Below are 20,460 nucleotides of genomic sequence, written 5' to 3'. Positions count from 1 at the left end.
CGGAGTTACTGAAAATATTACAGAAGGCTTACGGTGAATCGACTTTATCAAAAACTCGTGCTTATGAGTGGTACAAAGCGTTCAAAAGCGGTCGAGATGTGATGGAAGATTTGCCTCGCTCTGGTAGGCCATCAACGTCTGCAACTGAAGTTAACATCGCAAAAGTGAAGGAAATAGTGACTGAAAATCCTCATTCAACTTTGAGAGAGATAGCCACCGAACTTTCTGTATCTCACGAGTCGATCCGTACCATTTTAACTAATAATTTGGGTATGAAACATGTTGCCGCTCGGCTAGTCCCAAAAGACCTGAATTTTTTTCAAAAACTCAATCGCATGAGAGTCGCTGAGGACATGCTAGAACGAGTCAATTCCGACCCAACATTCATGAAACGCATTGTTACTGGTGACGAGACGTGGGTTTACGAGTTTGACATGCAAACTAGTCAACAAGCTTCGGAGTGGCGCCTTCCAACTGAACCGAAACCGAAAAAACCACGCCAAAGTCGTTCAAAAGTCAAAGTCATGTTGACTGTTTTCTTTGACTATCGCGGTGTTGTGCACTCGGAATTCTTGCCGGAAGGTCAAACGGTAAATAAGGAATATTATTTGAGTGTTATGCGGCGTTTAAGAGAGCAAATCCGACGAAAAAGGCCAGATTTGTGGAAAGAAAATTCTTGGATTTTGCACCATGATAATGCACCTTCGCACAAGGCCATCATTGTGAACGAATTTTTAACCAAACACTCAACAAATACCATCGAGCAACCACCATATTCACCAGATATGGCTCCAGCCGACTTTTTTCTTTTTCCTAAACTCAAATTACCACTTCGTGGCACCCGTTTTCAATCGGTAGAAGACATAAAAGAGAATTCGCGGCGAGAACTGACCTCAATTCCGGAAACAGCGTTTAAAAAATGTTTTGATGATTGGATTATTCGTTGGCGTAAGTGTATCGTTTCTAAAGGAGCATATTTTGAAGGTGATAAAATAAATTTGGATGAATAACAAACAGTTTGTGTATTATTGATCTTTTCCTGGTACTTTCTTGACAGAGTAGTAAATTATACAGTATCTGGATATAAATAAGGGCAAAATTTTTACATGACAGTCAGTCTTCGCAATCGATATGTCAGTGACAATCAATGCCATCTAGCGAACAAATAAAAATCGATAAAATGCACATAGGTACTTTTTTCGATTTTTTTTTAGAAGTTTTGCAATCGCACCAACGTTTTATTGCTAACGAGCATGGAGAATATTTCCAAATTCAAATTCAAATTATTTTTTTTTATTTATTATTATAGGATACCTACTTCATATCGCTTAATAATTGCCAAATCGTTTGGTGTAACCAAACCTACATTGGTTGACGTCAAAAAAAATTATAACTTAAAACTAAGTTCACTGCCGCTTCCAAGGCGTCAGTGCAGAAGAAGCGGTAACAAACTGCATTGCAGCATGTTCTTCAACAACGTCAACTTCACATTTTATTACCATAATACCATCATTTCGTTACCACCAACTGTGATTCAGTTGTATGTATGGTAACAGTTCTTTTTTAACATACATACATATAATCACGTCTATATCCCTTGCGGGGTAGACAGAGCCAGTAGTAGTAGAATCGAAAACACTGATAGGCCACATTGATCAACATATTTGGCTTAATGTTGGATTTTTTTTAAATAAAGCTTTATACACACACATACCTTGGCTGTCTCGAGCAGTTGATCGACGAATCTGTCGTTGAACACCGCTATGAGCTCCTTGCGCAGCTCCGGTAACTCGGCGCCGCCTGCGCCGCGCCACGCCGTTGCTAATGTCATTGCTGTATAAAAAGGGACAAATTGAAATTAATTAAACATCATCTATACTAATATTATAAAGCTGAAGAGTTTGTTTGTTTGTCTGTTTGTTTGTTTGAACGCGCTTTTCTCAGGAACTACTACGTGTTGAATAGACTAATAATCGAGGAAGGCTTTAGGCTATATAACATCACGCTGCAACTATTAGGAGCGAAGAAATAATGAAAAATGTAAAACAAACGGGGAAAATTATTCACCCTTGAATGATGCCCAAAATAACTATTCCACGCGGACGAAGTGTTGGGCACAGCTAGTAATGAATAAAAAATTTTGAAATTTGAATTCGAAAAGTTCCGTGTGGTTGCCGGCACCAATACAAAAAAGAATAAGACCACTCCATCTCTTTCCCATGGATGTCGTAAAAGGCGACTAAGGGATAGGCTTGCAAACTTGGGATTCTTTTTCAGGCGATGGGCTAGCAACCTGCAAAAATCTCAATTCTATCATTAAGCCAAATAGCTGAACGTGGCCATTCAGTCTTTTCAAGACTGTTGGCTCTGTCTACCCCGCAAGGGATATAGACGTGACCATATGTATGTATGTATGTATGAATTCGAAAAAAGAACAACTCACAAGCGTCCCCATTGGTCGCGGCGTCGGCGGGCGCGGTGAGCCGCAGGTAGAGGCGCGCGTGCGCCCACAGCAGCTGCAGCGCGGCCTCCAGCGCCAGCGCGCAGCGCTGCAGCGACACCCGCCGGCTGCGCGCGCGCGCCCGCAGCGAGCACACCGCGCCCGCGCGGACCTCCGCCGGGGACTCCCACTGCGATGCGGAGGACTCTTCTTGCGGCAGGAGTTTCTTCATGTCTGCGGGGTTGAAATTAATGTTGACTTGACACTGTCTACTACTTGTCACTAGTATATATCAATTAATCATAACAATCTACATTTCTATCACAGTTTGTTGAATTGTGAAGTTATTGAATAAAATGCTGCAGTGCTATTTGTTACCAATTCTTTTGCACTTTGGGTTTTCAAGCGGCAGTAAACGCAGTTTTAAGTTATTTATTTGACGTCACCCTATGTTGTGAAACCAAAAGATAAGACCTCCTAAATAATGAAAAAAAAAATGTTGAATTTTGAAAAAAAAAAAAGAAAAGATTTTCATATGACAAGCAGACTTGGAGCACCTGCAGCATGACACCGCAGCTTGGAGCCGCTATACTATACTCCTGACACCGTTTCCAACTCACCATCCTGCGTCATCTGCGGCAAGCTGTGCAGCTGGTGGAGCACACTGCAGCAGCTTGGAGTGCAGCTGGAGGCGCTGCAGCAGAGCCTGGAGCAGCTGCAGCATGACACCGCAGCTTGGAGCCGCTATAGCCTACTCCTAATAGAGAACCAATAGACCACCGTTTCCAACTCACCATCCTGCGTCATCTGCGGCAAGCTGTGCAGCTGGTGGAGCACACTCTGCAGCAGCTTGGAGTGCAGCTGGAGGCGCTGCAGCAGAGCCTGGAGCAGCTGCAGCCTGGAGCCGCTATAGCCTACTCCTAACAGAGAACTGATAGACCACCGTTTCCAACTCACCATCCTGCGTCATCTGCGGCAAGCTGTGCAGCTGGTGGAGCACACTCTGCAGCAGCTTGGAGTGCAGCTGGAGGCGCTGCAGCAGAGCCTGGAGCAGCTGCAGCCTGGAGCCGCTATAGCCTACTCCTAACAGAGAACCGATAGACCACCGTTTCCAACTCACCATCCTGCGTCATCTGCGGCAAGCTGTGCAGCTGGTGAAGCACACTCTGCAGCAGCTTGGAGTGCAGCTGGAGGCGCTGCAGCAGAGCCTGGAGCAGCTGCAGCCTGGAGCCGCTATAGCATCCTCCTAATAGAGAACCGATAGACCACCGTTTCCAACTCACCATCCTGCGTCATCTGCGGCAAGCTGTGCAGCTGGTGGAGCACACTCTGCAGCAGCTTGGAGTGCAGCTGGAGGCGCTGCAGCAGAGCCTGGAGCAGCTGCAGCCTGGAGCCGCTATAGCCTACTCCTAACAGAGAACCGATAGACCACCGTTTCCAACTCACCATCCTGCGTCATCTGCGGCAAGCTGTGCAGCTGGTGGAGCACACTCTGCAGCAGCTTGGAGTGCAGCTGGAGGCGCTGCAGCAGAGCCTGGAGCAGCTGCAGCATGACACCGCATCTTGGAGCCGCTATACTATACTCCTGACATTTGAGAATCCATAGACCACCGTATCTAACTCACCATCCTGCGTCATCTGCGGCAAGCTGTGCAGCTGGTGGAGCACACTCTGCAGCAGCTTGGAGTGCAGCTGGAGGCGCTGCAGCAGAGCCTGGAGCAGCTGCAGCCTGGAGCCGCTATAGCCTACTCCTAATAGAGAACTGATAGACCACCGTTTCCAACTCACCATCCTGCGTCATCTGCGGCAAGCTGTGCAGCTGGTGGAGCACACTCTGCAGCAGCTTGGAGTGCAGCTGGAGGCGCTGCAGCAGAGCCTGGAGCAGCTGCGGCGCCATACTCCTGACATTTGAGAAGCCATAGATCACTGTATCCAACTCACCATCCTGCGTCATCTGCGGCAAGCTGTGCAGCTGGTGAAGCACACTCTGCAGCAGCTTGGAGTGCAGCTGGAGGCGCTGCAGCAGAGCCTGGAGCAGCTGCGGCGCCATACTCCTGACATTTGAGAATCCATAGACCACCGTTTCCAACTCACCATCCTGCGTCATCTGCGGCAAGCTGTGCAGCTGGTGGAGCACACTCTGCAGCAGCTTGGAGTGCAGCTGGAGACGCTGCAGCAGAGCCTGGAGCAGCTGGAGCATGGCGCCGCAGCTCGGTGCCGCGTCAGCGGAATCCGCGCTGCCGGCTGAGAGGCGGAGGATGACCCTCGTTCCGGATGTGTCCATGATGTTACGAGCGTAGGTCAGGAGGTTGCACACGATCTGTTTGAGGAAAAAACATACATACATATACATACATATATATTTGTTGTGTCTTAAGTATAATAGTAAAAGAACTGTTGTTCACCCTTGCCTCAATTTTGTATATGATGATATCTTATTGTCAGGTTGGCTGGAAGAGATCCCACTTAGAGCTAAGCCCGCTTTTGTACAGTACTGTTCTTATTTGTAATGTACTCCTTTTGTGAACAATAAAGCAGTTACTTACTTACTTACATACATATAATCACGTCTATATCCCTTGCGGGGAAGACAAAGCTAACAGTCTTGTAAAGACTGATATGCCACGTTCAGCTATTGTGGAAAAAGTAGATAAAATATTACAATTTTAGAAACTAATTTGTGGCGACATCTCTACGAGACAAGATACAACAAGTCAATCGCGCGACTGTGCTGTAGTCAGTCAGTAGTCGACACTACGTCGTCTTAATAAAATAGCCTTTACGCTAGTATAGTTATTCATACCTTATAATACAGCGTGTCGCTCTCAGGCTGCGGCTGCGCACCACTAACGCTCGGGACTTTGGTGAAGCGCGCTAGTAACGCCAACATGAGCGCCTGCACCCTCTGTATTCCCGCCGCGCTGTGCTGCAACGCGGTGTCGTCTTGTACGGCACCGAACACCTCCCGGTTCGATGCCCGACCGATGACTGAAGTGAACGCTTCAACTTCCTCCAGCAGTTCCGGTGGGGAGTTGGGGTGGGCTGCCCTGTAATGATGAGAATAATTAACATACATACATACATATAGTCACGTCTATATCCCTTGCGTGGTAGACAGAGCCATACATAGTCATAAAAAGACTGAAAGGCAACGTTCAGGTGTTTGGCTAAATAACGGAATTGAGATTCAAATAGTGACAGGTTGCTACATTGTCGCCAAAAAGAAGAATCATATATAATAAATAATAAAAAAATTATAATTTGAATAGCCGTATAGTTCCCGGCACCAATAGGAAAAAGAATAGGACCATTCGATCTCTTTCCCATGGATTTCGAAAAGGCGACTAAAGGATATGCTTATAAACATGGCATTCTTTTTTTAGGCGACGGGCTAGTAACCTCTCACTATTCGAATCTCAATTCTATCATAAAGCCATACAGCTGAACGTGGCCTATCAGTCTTTTCAAGACTGTTGGCACTATCTACCCAACAAGGGATATAGACGTGACCGTATGTATGTATGTTGTACAGACAGACATACATACCTCAACTCCAAGTGGCTGAGAAGCAGGTGGGGCACGTGTTATTTTAGTTGAGGACAGTATTTCAGTATCAGAAATCAGAATCTATAATAAGCTTGCCGTGTGGTTCCCGGCACCAATACAAAAAAGAATAGGACCACTCCATCTCTTTCCCATGGATATCGTAAAAGGCGACTAAGGGACATGCTTATAAACATGGCATTCTTTTTTTAAGCGACGGGCTAGTAACCTCTGACTATTTGAATCTCAATTCTATCATAAAGCCAAACAGCTGAACGTGGCCTATCAGTCTTTTCAAGACTGTTGGCGCTATCTACCCAACAAGGGATATAGACGTGACCGTATGTATGTATGTTGTACAGACAGACATACATACCTCAACTCCAAGTGGCTGAGAAGCAGGTGGAGCACGTGTAATTTTAGTTGAGGACAGTATTTCAGTATCAGAAATCAGAATCTATAATAAGCTTGCCGTGTGGTTCCCGGCACCAATACAAAAAAGAATAGGACCACTTCATCTCTTTCCCATGGATGTCGTAAAAGGCGACTAAGGAATAGGCTTACAAACTTGGGATTCTTCTTTTAGGCGATGGGCTAGCAACCTGTCACTATTTGAATCTCAAGCCGAATAGGCGAACGTAAATCAGTATTTTCATGACTGTTAGCGCTATCTACCCAACAAGGGACATAGACGTGACCATATGTATGTATGAACAGACAGACGAACATACCTCAACACGACGTCGGCGCACTCCAGGTGGCTGAGAAGCAGGTGGGACACGTGTATGACGCAGCTGTGGTTCTGGGTGCCGAGCGTCGTGAGCAGAGCGTCGCACAGCGCCAGCACAGGCACTAGGATTTGTCTGAACCTTGAAACAAAACATAATGTCCTCCATTAAAATTGATTTATTTATTTATTATTAGAGGCCACCCGCGATTTCGTCCGCTTGGAAGCAATCCCGCGGGAACTCCGGGATAAAAATGGATGTTTGTTACTCTTTCACGCAAAAACTACTGAACCGATTACGATGAAATTTGATATGTAGGTAGCTGAAGACCCAGAATAACATGTAGACCACTCTTTTTATTCCGGAGATCGTCCGTACTGGCCTCCTGATGAGATACTCACAAACTTTCGCATTTATAATATTAGTAGGATAATCCTACTACTATTATAAAGGCGAAAGTTTGTATGGATGTATGGATGTTTGTTACTCTTTCACGCAAAAACTACTGAACCGATTACCATGAAATTTGGTATGTAGGTAGCTGAAGACCCAGAATAACACATAGGCTACTTTTTAACCCAGAGTTCCCGCGGGATTGATAGGGTTTCCATGCGGACGAAGTCGCGGGCGGCTTCTAGTAGGATATATTATAGCGTGCACCGCGTGCCGTATGGTTCCCGGCACTAATACAAAAAAGAATAGGACCACTCCATTTCTTTACTATCGACGTCGTAAAAGGCGACTAAGGGATAGGCTTCCAAACCTGGGTTTCTTTTATAGACGATGGGCTAGCAACCTGTCACTGTTCGAATCTCAATTCTATCATTAAGCCAAACAGCTGAACGTGGCCCATCTGTCTTTTCAAGCCTGTCGTCTCTGTGTAGGTATATAGTCGTGACGTGACGTGCTATGTATGTATGTAGGATATATTCCAGCGTACCGGGTCGCGACCGAGGGCACGAAGCCTGCGCCGGCGCCGGCGCGCGCGTGCACGTCGGGGTGCGCGCGCAGCACGCGCAGCGCCGCCAGCCGCCGCAGCGCGCCCTGCGCCGCCACCGTCTCGGCGCCGCGCCGGCTGCCCGCCATCTTGATCAGCAGCGCCATCTTGGACTCGTACATGTACAGCACGCGCAGCGATCGCGGGTTGGGTTCCAGCGTCTGCAAATCAAACGTATATAGTACACAGAAGCTGCTGTTTGGCCTAGTGATAGAATTGAGATTCAAATAGTGTCAGGTTGCTAGCCCATCGCCTACAAAAGGAATCCTGATAGAGTGTGTATCAAAACGCAATGTCAGTGTATCAAAACGAAATGTCAAAATTGGACTTCCTTTTTATTGATTGAATAAAGTCTGTTGCGAACATACCCGTCTTTTAAGTAATCCCAAGTTTATAAGCTAAGTACACAGTATATAACATATTTGATAAAATGATTAAAAAAAAATATTCATAAATTATAGAAAGATAATTAACATATAATGTACAAGCCAGTCTACTGTTGAAATTTTGTTGGAGACAGTGCACTGAATGTAGTACCTCCTTTTAAGAAAATTTGTAATTAGCTTGCCGTGTGGTTCCCGGCGCCTATAGAAAATAGGACCACTCAATTTCTTTCTCATAAATGTCGTAAAAGGCGACTAAGGGATAGGCTTGCAAATTTAGGATTATATCCCATGGGGGGTAGACAGGACCAATTGTCATCAAAAGACTGAAAGACCACGCTCAGCTTAAAAGATGAATCGCAAGTTTTAATAAATTAGCCTATCGTTTAGTCACCTTTTTACGACATTCACGGAAAAGAGATGGCGTAGTCCTATTCTTTTTTCTATTGGTGCCGGGCACCACACACGTCACTAAAAATGGACTCGAAAAATCAACGAGATTATTCATATTATAATTATCTTATTAAAAATAAAGACTCACCTCTTGCAACCCCTCATCATCCTGCAGCAAGCTATCAATGAGACTCCTCAGATAGCCCTGGTTGATCAGCGTATTCATCCAATCAGTCCCCGGGTTGATCTCTATCAGCGTGTCCAGGCACGCTAGCGCCACCATGCGGCAGACGTCGTGACCGGCGCCGATACAATCACTGCACACTATAGCACACAGATTATCACCAAAACTTCCAATGACATCTATCACCATTGACTTCAAACAGGATTCTTCACGACTCGGCCTAGCTTTGGAACTGTCCAGCCGACTCACATACGTAGTATCATCATTCCCCTCATCAGGCTCGGCCGGACTAGGCTTCAAATTCACTATATTCAAATAATTCAACAGTGCACCGTATAAGTTGACGCGCATTTTCTGCGTAGAACCGCCCGACACTAGAATCCAGCTTAATATCTTGTGCAATATAAACTTTAGCGTTAACGATTTAGTTTGCATGATCTGACTCGACGGTCCGAAGAATGTCGTTTCGAAATCGGACGATTTCAAACTGGTGTCCCTCTTCTGAAGTATGTAACAGTGTCTCAAGTTCACTAATAGTAGCAACACTGTTCCTGACGCCAGATTTCCTAGTTGCGGCAACACCTCGGCCGGCGGTATCTTGTTCAGGAGGTCCTGCAGGATGTTCAGGATCAGGTTCTTTCGCGATTCGAGGTTCAGGATGTCATGTGGAGCGACGCAGAAGAGAATTTCGGTGAGTTGCCGCCAGGAGTCGTAATAGTGCGTCAGAGTGGCCGCTAGATTGCGCTGGCGGTTCACCTCTGTCACGTAATCTAGTACCTGTTGAAGGAAGGTTGATTGAAAATAGAGTAACATTTAAGAGAGAGATATAGTTAATGTATAACTATAGACAAAGAATGAAAAAGCAAATAATATAATTTGGTAAGAATTTTACTAATGCAAATTGATGATGTAGGAAGAGAGATATAGTTAATGTATAACTATAGACAAAGAATGAAAAAGCAAATAATATAATTCGGTAAGAATTTTACAAATGCAAATTGATAATGTAGGTAGGCAAACGTTTTATGAATCTAACTCCACCATGAAAAAACGGACGGCCTCTGTGGCGCAGCGGTAGTACGCATGTCTGTGACACTGGATGTCCCGGGTTCGAATCCCGGCCAGGGCTTGATGAGAAAAGAACTATTTCTGATTGGCCTCGGTCTTGGATGGTTATCTCTATATATAAGTATTTATTATAAAATATAGTATCGTTGAGTTAGTATCTCGTAACACAAGTCTCGAACTTACTTCGAGGCTATCTCAATCAGTGTAGGTAATTTGTCAAAAAAAGAAATACCACTAATGTAATATTCTCTGGAAGACACCGATGTTTTAAACTGTAACTGTCAATAGTACAAATCGAAAAAAGGCAATTTTCAATCTAAATTTCACATTGAATAAGAAACGAGAGAGATCCTAATGAGAACTAATAAGAAATCTCAGCTTAAAAGTATCAGAAACATCTATAATTACAACTGACTTTTTGTATTTCCATAGCGACGAGATTCCTCTGAGGCGCGGTGGGCTGTAAAGCGGCCAGTTCACGAGACAGTAAAGCGTGTACTCGCGTTACGCTGATGCGCTTGCCGCCCAGACCTGGAACAAAATAATCACGTCTTTATCCCTCACCGGGTAAACAGAGCCAACAGCCTAGCAGGCTGAAAGGCCACGTTCAGCTGTTTGGCTTAACGATAGAATTGATATTCAAATAGTGACAGGCTGCTAGCCCATCGCCTAAAAGAAGAATCCCAACTTATAAGCCAACCCCTTAGTCGCCTTTTAAGACATCCATGGGATAGAGATGTTGTTCTCCTGCCAAAACCCGTTTCCGGGAATATCAATAGACGTTTTGGAAAGACGACAACTGGAATAGTTATGTCCATGAACAGGTCTCGGCAGGAGGTGAAGCTATTACATAATAAAGAAAATAATTATTATTCTACTAGCTGTGCCCGCGACTTCGTCCGCATGGAATAGTTATTTTGGGCATCATTGAAGCCCTCAAGGATGAATAATTTTCCCCGTTTTTTCTTTCCACATTTCAATTATTCCTCCGTTCCTAATAGTTGCAGCGTGATGTTATATAGCCTAAAGCCTTCCTCGATAAATGGTCTGTTCAACACAAAAAGATTTTTTTTATTCGAACCAGCAATTCCTGAGATAAGGGCGTTCAATATTGTTATATTATAATTCATCAGCTTTATAATATCAGTTTAGATGACGGTAACTGGCTCTGAAACTTCAAGGTATATTTACCGGTAGGCAGGTCGTGAGATTAGCGCATTCAATATTGTAATATTACCTATAATTCTTCAGCTTTATAATATCAGTATAGATGACGGTAACTGGCTCTGAAACTTCAAGGTATATTTACCGGTAGGCAGGTCGTGAGATTAGCGCATTCAATATTGTAATATTACCTATAATTCTTCAGCTTTATAATATCAGTTTAGATGACGGTTACTAGCTCTGAAACTTCAAGGTATATTTACCGGTAGGCAGGTCGTGAGATTAGCGCATTCAATATTGTAATATTACCTATAATTCTTCAGCTTTATAATATCAGTTTAGATGACGGTTACTAGCTCTGAAACTTCAAGGTATATTTACCGGTAGGCAGGTCGTGAGATTAGCGCATTCAATATTGTAATATTACCTATAATTCTTCAGCTTTATAATATCAGTATAGATGATGGTAACTGGCTCTGAAACTTCAAGGTATATTTACCGGTAGGCAGGTCGTGAGATTAGCGCATTCAATATTGTAATATTATAATTCTTCAGCTTTATAATATTAGTATAGATGACGGTTACTAGCTCTGAAACTTCAAGGTATATTTACCGGTAGGCAGATCACAAGACTCGATTGCCTGCCTCAGCTGGTGAGCGTGGAACAGCTCCCAGCGGGGCTCGGCGGCCGCTTCGACGCTCACTGGCAACCCCTCCAATGTCTTACGAAGCAGACACCATTCCCATTCCTGTGAATATTATGAAGTTTGATAAGATGGACGTGGGAAAAAAAGGCGGACGGAGTTTTGCTATACGGCATAATGAAGCATCAATAGTATGGCCGGCGACTTAATATATATATATATATACACGCCTCGCGCGCACATTCTCACCAATAATGTGACAGGCGGCGGCCATTACGTCATAGATTATCTATTGTGTGCTGATACTAGAAAGGAGTTTATAATCTACTAGCGGACCCAACAGACTTCGTTCTGTCAAAAATATTTGTAATGTAGCTGTATTTTTATTTATTTATTTATTACACAATATTCATTATGAACTTAAAACAATAAATTTTGTTCTTGCCTATTTTATAACCGGAGCAAAAAATTTAAATTTGAAATTTAAATATGATTGAACTTGAATTTTGTACAGCCACAATAAAGTGCAAATTAAATATGACGTTCAAAATGTTCAAAATGTTCAAAATTATAATATTGTTGTGTGTGAGTTATGCGCTTACCAACACATTCTGCGATTCATTTTTATATTATAGATATATAATGTCACTAAATGTTTTGTTATTAATCAATCCTTGAATAAAAAGATGTACACTGCACTGCATGTTTATAATATCTAATAATAGGGAAGAATTTAATACAACTAACAAACTTCATTATCTCACCAAATGACAAGTCTTCTGTCACTCGCAAATGCGTACAACACCGCCATCAGGATGCTTCACTTTTTTCAAGCCACACTCCGTCCGCCTTTTTTTCTACGTCTATGGTTGTTAAATATATTGACATTGTCGATGTGACGGCTAAATGAACGTCGATTGTAACATTTAAATCTTATTTTCCCCTCTTTATATGAGAAAAGAATAAATACATGCAAACTCACACCTCTCTCCCGGAGGGGTAGGCATAGACGACATCTTTCCATTTACTACGATCCCTGCATACTTTTGCAGGTTTTAGCGGGAATAGAGACTTAATCATAAATAATCTCTCATCACTCTTCCTTGCATTTTACCTAAACGTCAGTCTACTAGGTTACCTGCGTGTGTCAGTGTGTGCGCGAGCTGTCACAGTACCTGCGTGTGCCGGTGCGGCTGCGTGAGCTGCGAGAGCAGGACGGCCAGCGCGGAGTGCTGCTTGCTGGCGGCCGCCGCGCCCAGCTCGCACGCGCATGCGCGCAGCACCCACGACCGAGACGATATTGTCACCACTGACGCCGTCTGAAAATTAATAATAAACAATTCAAGGGTTATATTCTGTTTATTAGACCTGTTATAAGACGAACTTGAAAAAATAATTTATAATCTAGCAGTCTCTTAATGAGTGGGGTGTTACCCAAAAGAAGAATCCCAAATTTATAAGCCTATCCCTTAGTCGCTTTTTATTACATCCATGAGAACGAGATTGAGTGGTCTCATTCTCTTTTTATCGGTACCGGGAATCACACGGCACCCACATACGAGTACCATACAAATTATGTCAACACCATGTCAAAAATGCACATTCATATAAGGGGCCACTATGTCAAGCTCGGGCCGCACATGTTCATCCTATTAATATTATAAATGCGAAAGTTTCTGCGTATGTCAGTATAGATGACTAGCTGTGCCCGCGACTTCGTCCGCGTGGAATAGCTATTTTTATTTTTGCAAACATCCTCCTCGGCTTCGGATCGGCGGTCAGGCGGTCACGCGTATTAGAAAGAACGCTGGTTCGCCGTATTAAATGTTTCGCTGCAAATTGCTTATAACGACTATATCTCAAAACCTATTCGTCTGATTTATGTACTGTAAATGGCAATTTTAGTCTACATGAAAAGCCGAAAGTAATAAACATATTTATTTGGATAAGGATTAATACTGAATTAAAGAAAATTGGTTTCAAAATAACTTATGTTTATAATGAAAAAATAATCTTAAAAAATTAACATAAAAGTGGTTATTGTAAGTAAACCATAAGAGATAGATATATGCTCTCGCGGACTTTTTTGTGGCAAAAAATGAGTACTTCACATCTTTAGTACATTATTTTACTATATCTTTGTTGGTTTGCGCAGCGTTCGCGTGGAAAGCTCGCAGATGGCCGACTCATTCAACTTTCACCTGCATTGTTGACGTTTCCCGTAGGGAATCCGGGATAAAATGTAGCCTATAGCCTTCCTCGATAAATAGACTATCTAACAGTGAAAGAATTTTTCAAATCGGTTCAGTAGTTTCTGAGATAAGCGCGTTTAAACAAACAAACAAAACAAACTCTTCAGCTTTATAATATTAGTATAGATTGTTACTCTTTCACGCAAAAACTACCAAAATTCAAAATTCAAATTCCGAACATCTCAGTTCCGAAAGTCTCCGAACCGAACCGATTACGATGAAATTGGGTATGTCCGACCTGCAGCGGGCGCGCGGCGCGCACGTGGCGCGCCAGCCAGTGGTCGCGCGCGCGCAGCAGGCGCAGCGCGGGCGCGGCCGTGGCGGGGCGCGCCGCCAGCGCGTGCACCAGCCGGTAGCAGCTCTCCACCAGCCCGCCCGCTTGTCTGCCGGCGTATGTTTGTTTGTTACATCTTACATCTTGTATACAAGTGTTTGCAACACAAGTTTTGAAGTTGACGTTGTTGAAGAAAATGCTGCAGTGCAGTTTGTTACCGCTTCTACTGCACTGACGCCTTGGAAGCGGCAGTAAACTTAGTTTTTAAGTAATTTATTTGACGTCAACCAATGTTGTTAAACCATACGTTTTGACAATTATCAAGCGATATACAGTATCCTATAGAAATGAATAAAAATTATGAATTTTGAAAAAAAATTTGAATTTTGAACATCCGAAGGGGTAAATATGAAGATCTGGTATACATATAAATTTAAGACCTTGTTGTACTCATACATACATACATATCGTCACGTCTATTTCCCTTGCGGGGTAGACAGAGCCAACAATCTTGAAAAGACTGAATGGCCACGTTCAGCTATTTGGCTTAATGATAGAATTGAGATTCAAATAGTGACAGGTTGCTAGCCCATCGCCTTAAAAAGGATCCCAAGTTTGTAAGCCTATCCCTAAGTCGCCTTTTACGACATCCATGAGAAAGAGATGGAGTGGTCCTATTCTTTTTTGTATTGGTGCCGGGAACCACACGGCACTTGTTGTACTCATATTATGCAAATAAAAGTTTGAACTTGAATTTGAATCTTTATTGCACAGGTATTTATACACTTACAGGACAGAGTACATAGTTTTAAAAGTAATAAATCGATTGTAATAGCGGACTCATACCATTTATTTATTAACGCCAATAATATATGTACAACTTGAAGAAAAGAGTTTTTATATAACAAAATATAAACTTGACAAGTTTTATTTCCAAATACAAAAGACAAAAAAAACAGTATAATATGGGCAAGAAACTGAGAAGTTATGTAAAGATCTCTTTCAGTCAACCGACAAATAATAAAGGAACTAGATAATTAAGTAAAAAAAGCGGGAAGTCACTGTATTATTAGCAATAATATACTAACATAAACTTAAATAATATACATATATTTACCTACGAAATATATATGAATTAACTTTCTTCTTTTGCACTGACGCCTTGGAAGCGGCAGTAAACTTAGGTATAAGTTCTTTATTTGACATCAACCATGTTGTGAAACCAAAGATTCGACTATTATTAAGCGATATAAAGTATCCTATAATAATGAATAAAAATTTTTGAATTTATTAAAAAATAAACATACATAAACTAAGATAATTTGCCTGACGTCAGATTAAGATAAGATCAAAAGAACAAAAACTTAAATACATTATCTTTGAATATGTTAAGGATATCTGCCTTTTTGGGTTATAATTCAAATATAAAGACTGACTGACTGAGTGACGAACTCACCTCTCATTGGCGGCATGCCCTGCGATGTGTTTGTCCAGGATGTCCAATATGGCGTGGAGGCAAGTGCGGGGGCTGCCCGCCACTCCCGGCTCGTGTAAAGCGCTCCGGCTCACCTGTTAAACAAACATGAAATAAATTAAATAACATACATACATATACTCACGTCTATATCCCTTGCGGGGTAGACAGAGCCAACAGTCTTGCAAAGACTGACAGGCCACGTTCAGCTATTTGGCTTTAAGATAGAATTGAGATTCAAATAGTTACAGGTTGCTAACCCATCGCCTAAAAAGAATCCCAAATTTGTAAGCCCTTACCTTAGTCGCCTTATACGACATCCATGGGAAAGAGATGGAGTGGTCCTATTCTTTTTTGTATTGGTGCCGGGAACTACACAGCACATTAAATAACAAACAAACATATACCAGCAAATAAAAATAATATTCTTGAGTTCCGTGTAGTTCGACTCCGTATCTTTCCAGTGGATGTCGTGAAAGGCGATTGAGGGAAAGGCTAATAAAGTTGGGATTCTTCTTGTAGGGGACGGGATCGCGACCTGTCACTATTTGAATCTCAATTCGATTATTTAGCCATACAGCTGAACGTGGCCTTTTAATATATATTTTTTGAAGACTGTATCTCTTTTTATTTCGCAAGGTATATACATACATACATAAAATCACGCCTCTTTCCCGGAGGGGTAGGCAGAGTCTACCTCTTTCCACTTGCCACGATCTCTGCATACTTCCTTCGGTTCGTCCTCATTCATAACTCTCTTCACGCAAGCTCGGCGGTTTCGGATACTCTTGACCTGACCCTTTACAAGTCAAGATAGTGTCAAGATACGTTCGTCTAGGTTTTCCCACACACTCTTATATAAACGTAACTAATGTATGCATGTAAATAAAAAAAAAACAAATGAAGCAACTATTCATTCTTAGGCCACTTTTGAGATAACATTTTCTCATTGGCTCGACACAAATTAACTTACTCTTGACACATTAAAAAAAATCATTAAAATAATTACCAGGTCAGTCAGCTGGTAGCCCAACAAGAAATGAGCGAAGTTAGGCGGAGCCGAAGGCAGTAACTGTATGAGAAGTGCCACTATGCCTTCTTTGGCGCGACGCGAAGCGGCCGCTTCTTCTGGATCGGGTAGCTCTTCAGCTTCTAAACATTCCACGAAGCCGTGCCTGGGAGGAAATATTTAAAAAAAAATATAGATATTAACAATAGGAGAGCTTGACCAGAAATTCATACGAATATTTTAAATGCTAAAAACATTATATATAGTAAATAAACATAAAAAATATATAATTTTTTAATAATATATAGGAATATATATATGTATATTATATATAGGAAAAATAAGATAGATTGAGTTAGCTTCGAAGTAAGTATGAGACTTGTGTTACAAGATACTAACTTAGCGATACTTTATTTTATAATAAATACTTTGCATAGATAAACATCCAAGACCCAGACCAATGAAAGAGAAAGTTCGTTACTCATCATGTCCTGAACGGGATTCGAACCTCCGATGTCACAGAAAATCGTATTAACGCTGCACCACAGAGGCCGTCAAAATATAATATATGGCGTGTCAGGGTGTGTCGATGTGCAGCAGCAGCGCCACAGTGTGTCAGTCACCTGATGTCCCTGGCCAAGCTGTGGCGGTGTGTGACGGCCGCCAGCAGGTGCCTGGCGGCCGTGGAGCTGGTCTGCAGCGCGCGCAGCAGCAGCGCCACAGCACGCGATGTGTGTGTGTGTCAGTCACCTGATGTCCCTGGCCAAGCTGTGGCGGTGTGTGACGGCCGCCAGCAGGTGCCTGGCGGCCGTGGAGCTGGTCTGCAGCGCGCGCAGCAGCAGCGCCACAGCACGCGATGTGTGTGTGTGTCAGTCACCTGATGTCCCTGGCCAAGCTGTGGCGGTGTGTGACGGCCGCCAGCAGGTGCCTGGCGGCCGTGGAGCTGGTCTGCAGCGCGCGCAGCAGCAGCGCCACAGCACGCGATGTGTGTGTGTGTCAGTCACCTGATGTCCCTGGCCAAGCTGTGGCGGTGTGTGACGGCCGCCAGCAGGTGCCTGGCGGCCGTGGAGCTGGTCTGCAGCGCGCGCAGCAGCAGCGCCACAGCACGCGATGTGTGTGTGTGTCAGTCACCTGATGTCCCTGGCCAAGCTGTGGCGGTGTGTGACGGCCGCCAGCAGGTGCCTGGCGGCCGTGGAGCTGGTCTGCAGCGCGCGCAGCAGCAGCGCCACAGCACGCGATGTGTGTGTGTGTCAGTCACCTGATGTCCCTGGCCAAGCTGTGGCGGTGTGTGACGGCCGCCAGCAGGTGCCTGGCGGCCGTGGAGCTGGTCTGCAGCGCGCGCAGCAGCAGCGCCACAGCACGCGATGTGTGTGTGTGTCAGTCACCTGATGTCCCTGGCCAAGCTGTGGCGGTGTGTGACGGCCGCCAGCAGGTGCCTGGCGGCCGTGGAGCTGGTCTGCAGCGCGCGCAGCAGCAGCGCCACAGCACGCGATGTGTGTGTGTGTCAGTCACCTGATGTCCCTGGCCAAGCTGTGGCGGTGTGTGACGGCCGCCAGCAGGTGCCTGGCGGCCGTGGAGCTGGTCTGCAGCGCGCGCAGCAGCAGCGCCACAGCACGCGATGTGTGTGTGTGTCAGTCACCTGATGTCCCTGGCCAAGCTGTGGCGGTGTGTGACGGCCGCCAGCAGGTGCCTGGCGGCCGTGGAGCTGGTCTGCAGCGCGCGCAGCAGCAGCGCCACAGCACGCGATGTGTGTGTGTGTCAGTCACCTGATGTCCCTGGCCAAGCTGTGGCGGTGTGTGACGGCCGCCAGCAGGTGCCTGGCGGCCGTGGAGCTGGTCTGCAGCGCGCGCAGCAGCAGCGCCACGGCACGCGATGTGTGTGTGTGTCAGTCACCTGATGTCCCTGGCCAAGCTGTGGCGGTGTGTGACGGCCGCCAGCAGGTGCCTGGCGGCCGTGGAGCTGGTCTGCAGCGCGCGCAGCAGCAGCGCCACAGCACGCGATGTGTGTGTGTGTCAGTCACCTGATGTCCCTGGCCAAGCTGTGGCGGTGTGTGACGGCCGCCAGCAGGTGCCTGGCGGCCGTGGAGCTGGTCTGCAGCGCGCGCAGCAGCAGCGCCACAGCACGCGATGTGTGTGTGTGTCAGTCACCTGATGTCCCTGGCCAAGCTGTGGCGGTGTGTGACGGCCGCCAGCAGGTGCCTGGCGGCCGTGGAGCTGGTCTGCAGCGCGCGCAGCAGCAGCGCCACAGCACGCGATGTGTGTGTGTGTCAGTCACCTGATGTCCCTGGCCAAGCTGTGGCGGTGTGTGACGGCCGCCAGCAGGTGCCTGGCGGCCGTGGAGCTGGTCTGCAGCGCGCGCAGCAGCAGCGCCACAGCACGCGATGTGTGTGTGTGTCAGTCACCTGATGTCCCTGGCCAAGCTGTGGCGGTGTGTGACGGCCGCCAGCAGGTGCCTGGCGGCCGTGGAGCTGGTCTGCAGCGCGCGCAGCAGCAGCGCCACAGCACGCGATGTGTGTGTGTGTCAGTCACCTGATGTCCCTGGCCAAGCTGTGGCGGTGTGTGACGGCCGCCAGCAGGTGCCTGGCGGCCGTGGAGCTGGTCTGCAGCGCGCGCAGCAGCAGCGCCACAGCACGCGATGTGTGTGTGTGTCAGTCACCTGATGTCCCTGGCCAAGCTGTGGCGGTGTGTGACGGCCGCCAGCAGGTGCCTGGCGGCCGTGGAGCTGGTCTGCAGCGCGCGCAGCAGCAGCGCCACAGCACGCGATGTGTGTGTGTGTCAGTCACCTGATGTCCCTGGCCAAGCTGTGGCGGTGTGTGACGGCCGCCAGCAGGTGCCTGGCGGCCGTGGAGCTGGTCTGCAGCGCGCGCAGCAGCAGCGCCACAGCACGCGATGTGTGTGTGTGTCAGTCACCTGATGTCCCTGGCCAAGCTGTGGCGGTGTGTGACGGCCGCCAGCAGGTGCCTGGCGGCCGTGGAGCTGGTCTGCAGCGCGCGCAGCAGCAGCGCCACAGCACGCGATGTGTGTGTGTGTCAGTCACCTGATGTCCCTGGCCAAGCTGTGGCGGTGTGTGACGGCCGCCAGCAGGTGCCTGGCGGCCGTGGAGCTGGTCTGCAGCGCGCGCAGCAGCAGCGCCACAGCACGCGATGTGTGTGTGTGTCAGTCACCTGATGTCCCTGGCCAAGCTGTGGCGGTGTGTGACGGCCGCCAGCAGGTGCCTGGCGGCCGTGGAGCTGGTCTGCAGCGCGCGCAGCAGCAGCGCCACAGCACGCGATGTGTGTGTGTGTCAGTCACCTGATGTCCCTGGCCAAGCTGTGGCGGTGTGTGACGGCCGCCAGCAGGTGCCTGGCGGCCGTGGAGCTGGTCTGCAGCGCGCGCAGCAGCAGCGCCACAGCACGCGATGTGTGTGTGTGTCAGTCACCTGATGTCCCTGGCCAAGCTGTGGCGGTGTGTGACGGCCGCCAGCAGGTGCCTGGCGGCCGTGGAGCTGGTCTGCAGCGCGCGCAGCAGCAGCGCCACAGCACGCGATGTGTGTGTGTGTCAGTCACCTGATGTCCCTGGCCAAGCTGTGGCGGTGTGTGACGGCCGCCAGCAGGTGCCTGGCGGCCGTGGAGCTGGTCTGCAGCGCGCGCAGCAGCAGCGCCACAGCACGCGATGTGTGTGTGTGTCAGTCACCTGATGTCCCTGGCCAAGCTGTGGCGGTGTGTGACGGCCGCCAGCAGGTGCCTGGCGGCCGTGGAGCTGGTCTGCAGCGCGCGCAGCAGCAGCGCCACAGCACGCGATGTGTGTGTGTGTCAGTCACCTGATGTCCCTGGCCAAGCTGTGGCGGTGTGTGACGGCCGCCAGCAGGTGCCTGGCGGCCGTGGAGCTGGTCTGCAGCGCGCGCAGCAGCAGCGCCACAGCACGCGATG

General features: G+C 46.7%; 1 protein-coding gene across 1 annotated transcript in view; it reads right to left on the bottom strand.

The window, feature by feature from the left end:
• LOC106132901 (nuclear pore complex protein Nup205) overlaps positions 1-20,460 on the bottom strand; it is a 38,044-nt gene that overhangs the window by 418 nt on the left and 17,166 nt on the right. Inside the window, exons 19-36 of the mRNA XM_060954686.1 lie at positions 17,177-17,278; positions 16,554-16,719; positions 15,527-15,639; positions 14,035-14,179; positions 12,720-12,863; positions 11,514-11,649; positions 10,152-10,267; positions 8,633-9,445; positions 7,652-7,869; positions 6,715-6,852; positions 5,244-5,487; positions 4,229-4,760; positions 4,066-4,185; positions 3,887-4,012; positions 3,536-3,686; positions 3,235-3,401; positions 2,444-2,674; positions 1,715-1,833 (exon numbers count right to left, since the gene is read on the bottom strand). Of these exons, the coding sequence (XP_060810669.1) occupies positions 1,715-1,833; positions 2,444-2,674; positions 3,235-3,401; positions 3,536-3,686; positions 3,887-4,012; positions 4,066-4,185; positions 4,229-4,760; positions 5,244-5,487; positions 6,715-6,852; positions 7,652-7,869; positions 8,633-9,445; positions 10,152-10,267; positions 11,514-11,649; positions 12,720-12,863; positions 14,035-14,179; positions 15,527-15,639; positions 16,554-16,719; positions 17,177-17,278 (3,781 nt within the window). The remainder of the gene's footprint in view (positions 1-1,714; positions 1,834-2,443; positions 2,675-3,234; positions 3,402-3,535; positions 3,687-3,886; positions 4,013-4,065; positions 4,186-4,228; positions 4,761-5,243; positions 5,488-6,714; positions 6,853-7,651; positions 7,870-8,632; positions 9,446-10,151; positions 10,268-11,513; positions 11,650-12,719; positions 12,864-14,034; positions 14,180-15,526; positions 15,640-16,553; positions 16,720-17,176; positions 17,279-20,460) is intronic.

This window comes from Amyelois transitella, chromosome 4 (assembly GCF_032362555.1).
Source record: "Amyelois transitella isolate CPQ chromosome 4, ilAmyTran1.1, whole genome shotgun sequence".
Classification (NCBI taxonomy): Eukaryota; Metazoa; Arthropoda; class Insecta; order Lepidoptera; family Pyralidae; genus Amyelois; species Amyelois transitella.
Note: the sequence above shows the minus strand (reverse complement) of the source record. Positions and strands in the feature narration are given on the sequence as shown.